This window comes from Macrobrachium nipponense, chromosome 36 (assembly GCF_015104395.2).
Source record: "Macrobrachium nipponense isolate FS-2020 chromosome 36, ASM1510439v2, whole genome shotgun sequence".
NCBI lineage: Eukaryota > Metazoa > Arthropoda > Malacostraca > Decapoda > Palaemonidae > Macrobrachium > Macrobrachium nipponense.
In genome coordinates this window covers 51588839-51595316 of record NC_087220.1, presented here as the reverse complement: position 1 = coordinate 51595316, position 6478 = coordinate 51588839, and the positions used below count along the sequence as shown (strand labels likewise).

General features: G+C 37.9%; 1 protein-coding gene across 1 annotated transcript in view; it reads right to left on the bottom strand.

The window, feature by feature from the left end:
* Nucleotides 1–264: 264 nt before the first annotated feature.
* LOC135203651 (ribonuclease 3-like) overlaps nt 265–6478 on the bottom strand; it is a 69566-nt gene continuing 63352 nt past the window's right edge. Inside the window, exon 17 of the mRNA XM_064233504.1 lies at nt 265–6310. Coding sequence (XP_064089574.1) covers nt 5958–6310 — 353 coding nt within the window. The 3' untranslated portion in view covers nt 265–5957. The remainder of the gene's footprint in view (nt 6311–6478) is intronic.

The following is a 6478-nucleotide window of genomic DNA, read 5'->3' as shown; positions in this document are numbered from 1 at the left end:
ACAGGTCAGATAAATGGCACCAGGTTGTGTTTTAAACTGGACAGTTGCATTATTAGCAGCATAAGAATTGGTAATAAGCATTTTAATTCCTTAACAGTTGTAACTGCAGTTGCCAAGCAATAGCATAATTGCTATATCTTTTAAGAATGGTATACCACTTTGGTATTGGTTACTTTTGTTTGGGTTATTATATACATAAATAGCACTATTATTTAAGAGTTATATTCTACCTGTACTTTGGAAAAAATTGAATAATACCATCTCTGTATTATTTTTTATGTAACAAATAATTTACATAAACAGTGAATTACAATTTGCAGTGCTACCCCACTTTTTTTGCTGATTTTTGTGGAACATATTTTTTGCATTTCTGCAGGAACTTCCACCAATTCACAAGTTTTTCTATGGGCTGTATCTCAAAAAAAAATTTATTTTATTTTTTATTTTAATAGGCAGTGAACATAAAATAGGCAGTTATAAGCATTTTAGTCCATGGGGTACATGGTATATGGCAGTTATAAGCATTTTTAGAGAGGTTTTGCATATTGGTGGTGGGTTCTGGAAGCTATCCCAGCAAAAAAGTGGGGCAGCATTGTAATTTCTTTTGAAAGACCTATAACCACTTCATTTATTACTGTTTAACATTAATTCTGAAGTTGAAGCTTGAGATTTCATTTTTTATATCTGCTTATGCATGCCCTTTGAGAATTTATCACAACCATATACAACTTTATGAATAACCAGTAGAAAATTCAGCTACTTGAACACAGTTTTAATTGCCTTCATACAACCATCCCTGGAATTGAAGCCAAACTAGACTAGCATATGAATTCGGTGTTATGCAACGATAAACTAATGCAGTAAAGTTAATTACTTGGTATAAATCTTGCCTGGTGTTAAAGTTACCTTTATCTTCATGACATTTGGTGCAACTGGCATTTTAAAAAAAAAGCAAAATACACTTGGCTAACCCGCTCAGACTCTGTTGTCATCTGTTTTCCTCTAGATGGTGCAGGAATAGTTGCCTATTTCTTCAAGCCATCTGTGTTCTGATCAGCATTAGTAATATTTTGATGATTTTCTCTTGTAGAGTATTGCACTAGTTTGTTTTTGCTTTGTCATCTACAAGCATTAGGCTGTATAGGGAAAAGTTTATGAAAACCGAATGTTTTAAGTTTTGCAAGATGGCCCCTGTATCAAATGTTAGACTAACTGCTCAGGCACAAGATTGGTTTTCTTGATATATAATTCTGAATAATCTGAAGGGAGGATGTAAATTTTGTGTAGTATTGTTAGATGTTGGAGGCCAGTAATTTGCTGACAATTAATTGGGTACACCAGAAGTCTACTCAGTCTGTTCCTTTGTTTTTCATAGTTACTTTTCCTCCTCCATTAACCTACCTGATAGCCTAGGATATTTTTTTTTTTTTTTTGTGCATGTGTGCGCTCACTATGTGGTTTGCAGGAGAACAATAGATACATATTCATTTTTCCCCTGCAAGAGAGCGGGTGTTGGAGCCTGGTCATTATCTGTGTTCCTGCCCTGCACCATTTGGTTGTCTCCTCTGACAGGGAACCAAGGCATGTTTCACAACCAGGGTTCTGTGTTGTTTGACTCCTCTCTCTCAAATGTTTCTCTGGTTCAGGTTTGGCACCGAGCTGCCGAACAACAACTGCCAAGTTCAGTTTCTCTCTCTCGTTCATGGGCTGCATTGTCGCCAGCTGTGACAACCTTAAAATTGTTAAACATAGAAGTGTTTCTAAGTTGGCAAACTAGCTGGCTCATTAATACCTTCTGGAGAGAGTATTGTGATGTAGGTAGATGGTAGAGTTAGGATTCACACATACTTATAGGCAAGGTAATTTGGTCTAATTGAGGCAAAAGTACCTTTGAATGCAGTATTTCATTCTTAGTGCTACAGCTTGATTACTATAAATATGTCAGCAATGTTTTTGCTTGCATTTGTAGATATGTATATGTATGCAGATGTAATTATCTGCTATAAATATATCACCCCTAATTTTGTAGGCTATTTTATAAGGCATGTCAAAAACCCAACAGGCTAAAATACATTAGGCTCTAAAGCTATCCCATCTGTACTACACCTTAGGCTATGGTAACAGGCCTGAATGCCTTATGTTAGACTTTCAAACCTAAAAATTAGTACATACAGGTAGCCCCCGCTGGACCATTGGTAGCAATTTTTTTTTTTTAAGAGATTCATCATTGTCTAACATGTTAAGGCCTTCACCGAAGAGATCTCATATCAGGTTAGAAATTCTTAGCACTACCTTTTGAAGTCTTTCCTCTAGGGTTTAGCCCCTACAGCCTATTTTGCACCAAAGTTCCAGGTAGAATTTCCCAATTTACTCTAGGGTTTTGATTCTGTAGTGATTTGGCTCACAGTGAAAAATTTTTACACAACTTGAACTGTTTGGAACTAGTTCAAGTAGGCCATGTGGATCATCAGAAGCCTGTGTGCAGATTTTCATGTGTCTGGTAAAGCGCTAAGTAGAATGTTAGGTATTGATGGTCTTCTGTACTTTGTTATATTTTACCCTCATCAGTTTCCTAATATCCTTCTGTCCACGTTCTTTACACAGAAAAGTTCAGAGTTTGGAAAGTTATGTCACAAGGCCATCCAGCCATGGGCTTTCTCTGGTTGATTCATATTACTCCCTTTTCAGCAAGTCAATTCATTGGGTCCTGGCAGCTTTCTGGAAGGGCAAAGGATAAGTTCTACCAACATGTAGGACATGCATTTCCGCACCCCGGTACTCCTTCGGTCAAAGTTAAGTATTCTGTGAGTTGAAGTCGTAGCACTTTGGATTAATCTGCATGGTATCGGAGTACGTGCTTCAGTTGCCCATACTTGGACAATGTTTCTTACCGTTTTTTATGGTGATTGTTTTATGTGTAACCTTAGGAGTGGGCATTTTGTTCAAGGTTCACCAGTCAGTTGTTTATCTGGTGATGAGAATCAACTATCTCTTGTTGAAAGTTTTTCCAACAAAGAAGGATAACAATTTTCTACTTCTGTTGAGAATTATATGGTTAGTCTGTAGACTTCAGAAACCTTTACAATGTCCTTTTATGTCTCAGAGGCAGATTGAGGAGTCTTTCTGACAAAAATCTGATGTCAGGAAGTGCAAATATAACCATCCTACAGTTCTTAACAGTTTAGAATAGTCTTTTACAAGTCTAGATTCTTATATTAGACAACAAGGAGGCATGTAAGAATTTTGTTTAGGCTAGCAAAGAAACCAATTTTCCTTGGGATGGAGTCCTCAGATATCATTCTATTTCCTCATTTTGTCTTTAGAAGAAACCTTGATACTGAAGACCAACTCGGCAGTAAGGGCAAGGTCTCCAGTCAGATAGTCTCCTCTGCATCAGGTTTTCCAGAAGTTGTGGAACCTCCAGGGGGACCCCAAACACCCACCTGTTCATGACTGCCCAAAACACAATACCAGTTTACTGCCCTCCAAGCCAGAATCCTTATGCATGGGCAGTAGATCCCTTTCTTCGAATTTAGACCTTTAGGTTTTTCCTCTGTTGGCTGTTTTTGAGGAAATACTCAAGTTATAAAATTTGCAGATCACAAGAATGATTTTGATTGCTAGCACATTATGGCCCCATAAAGAATGGTTCCCAAAACTTTCTTTCTTGGGGGTAGATTTTCCCCATCTTCATTCGTCCAGGAAGGACCTTTTCAGTCTTATTTTAACATTCCATCAAATCTCCACATATTTTATCTCACCATGTGGAGATTGTAGATTGCCTACTGTAAGCAAAGGTTATTTCTTGAATGGCCACGAGAGTTCCAAGTTGGCCAAATGCATTTCACGCTCTGCTAATTATCCAGTGGTGCAAAGTTCAATTCCCGGCTCGGCCAACGTGAATCCAGAGGAATTTATATTCTGGTGATAGAAATTCATTTCTCAATACAATGTGGTTCGGATCCCACAATAAGCTGTAGGTAAGCTGTAGGTCCCGTTGCTAGGTAACCAACTGGTTCCTAGTCCCGTTGCTAGGTAACCAACTGGTTCCTAGTCACGTAAAAATATCTAATCCTTTGGGCCAGCCCTAGGAGAGCTGTTCATCAGCTCAGTGGTCTGGTAAAACTAAGATATACTTAACTTGAATGGCCACAGAAGCAATCCCTAAATCTGATGTTAGGCCCTTCACTGTTAGACATCTGTATCAATCAATAGCAGTGATCTTTGTGCATGTCCTTTGTGATATACAGCACTTGTTCCACTAAATATCTTGATTTAGCTCTACCAATGTCTCAGATATGCAAAGCAATTTTCTGCCACAGCAATCAAGGATACCATCCATAACTTCAGTTAAGATCTTTGATAAGGCATCACTTAGGAACTTGGAAGACACTTTTCTTTGCCCCAACAAGAGCTAAAGTGTATTTGTGAGCTTCAAGCCCTTTCTTGTATTGGGACTTTGTTCAAGAGGCTACACCTCTTTTTCTTTCTTAGAGAAAACAAGAAAGCATAAGAGGAAGCCCTTCCCAGTTTTGTTATAGTGCCTAATTTAACTGCTTTGGTAGACAAGGAAGAGGTGGCTGTCTTTGACCAGGTTAGACCTAGTGAGAGGTTTTATTAGTGAGCATCAAGCCCTACCTTGTTCTTTGCTCTAGTGGCAACATCTTTTCATTTGCTTTAGTGACAACCTTTCTTTTCCTTCATTGCTTAAAGGAAAGATGGAGAGACTCAGAACTGCGAGCCCTTCACAGATTTGTAATCGAGCATAATTTAAATGCTTAGGTAGTTATGGAATAATGGCTATCTTATGTCCAGTTATAACTTTTAAGGGTTTAACTGGACAGTCAACCTGTAAGAGAAGTTATTAGGCTAAAGACTCCTGTCCAAGATGGCTCAAGTCTGCACATAGTTTATTCCTGAGTATCTACCAATTTAGGAAATATCCTCACGGCTTCCATACTGTTAATGTGTCTATGACATTTAAAAACTTCTAGAGAAGGTTGTCCTGCAGCTTGGGGAAGTTATAACTGTTTCTGCCTCATTAAGCCTTGAAGATTATTGTTGCGGCGGATACACTATATCTTCTGAACCAAATAGGGCAGTAACTTTTCTTTGTCTTTTTGTTATAAATCTCACAATAGATTTTGATAGTATGGACACAATGGTGCATAGGAGTTTTTGACTATCAGTTGTGAGCATTCAACTCAGGCACAGGAGTGTCTCCAATACTTCTCTATGAGATGGTCCTTTTTTCCCCGTAAGGATCCTCTTGACAAGTCTCACTAAGAAGACTTTTACATCCTTTAAAAAGTTTGTTTGGTTAAGCACTATTTCTCTGGCTGCACTAACCCCCACCATCATTCATTGTGTTAGTCAGCTAACTTTAACAGTAGGTAAGATTTATTCCAAATAATTTTCATGAAAAAATAATTTGGATACTTGCCTACTGTTAAAGTGGGATCCCACCTAGCCTCCCCACATGCTAGTGGGTGGTCATGAAGAAATATGACAAGATGTAAACATTCCAGCACTATCTGGTGGGAAACATATGACTACAGACAGTCTGAGCAGGTGAGCCAAGTGTACTTTTAAAAAATTTAAAATGATAATCGCACCAAACAGCACAAAGATAAAGCTAACTTTAACAGTACGCAAGTATCCAAAAATTAATTTTGTCCATTAAATTATCATTGTTCTTAACAATTTGTCAAATTTTACATCCGTGTCTCATGGTGACCCGGATTCACAGAGCATAAGTAGTACAGTTTTACCACTGGGGTCAATCTGGATGAACTTTCTTTTCATCAGTTTTACACTGGGGTCAATCTGGATGAACTTCGTTCCTCTCTCCAGTTGGTTCTAACCGTGTTTTAGTGACCACCACATTCTAGAAAGATTTAAAATCTTCACCACACCACACAATTTAAAATCTTTTATCACACTACACACAGAAAATTTCATAAGTTTTCATCAACTTTAGTCACTCTAGTGTTTTCTTCATTATGTTTGTCTTCTCTACCACACCTCTTGCTTTCCCTGTGCACTTCCCGTAAACCATTTTTATTTGCTCCTTGACCACTGCTTCCTTTGACTCTGCCTTCTCTGGTTCCACTTCTTGGTCTGTCAGTGTCTCTACGTTCTTCCTGACTTCTACCTTTATCACGTTTACGTCTGTCATTCCTCCTATACCTAGACTCATTCTTTTCTCTATCTCTTCTTTCCCTTCCTCTTGCAGATTCTGGCTTTACACCCTGAATCTTTACACTCTTTTCAATAACTCTTCTTTGGTGGTCCAATTGTGGAAATAAATCTGTTGAAGGAAAAGTAAGTATTTTAACTTACTTGGTTGATTGAGTAATATTTGGTTCCTACTACCATACCTTGCAGCTCACTTATGTTAAATTTATTGAAATTTTATATTTTTAAAATTCAGCAGTTGAAAGTTCACCATGATGTTGAAGTTGAGAAAAAGCAGTAT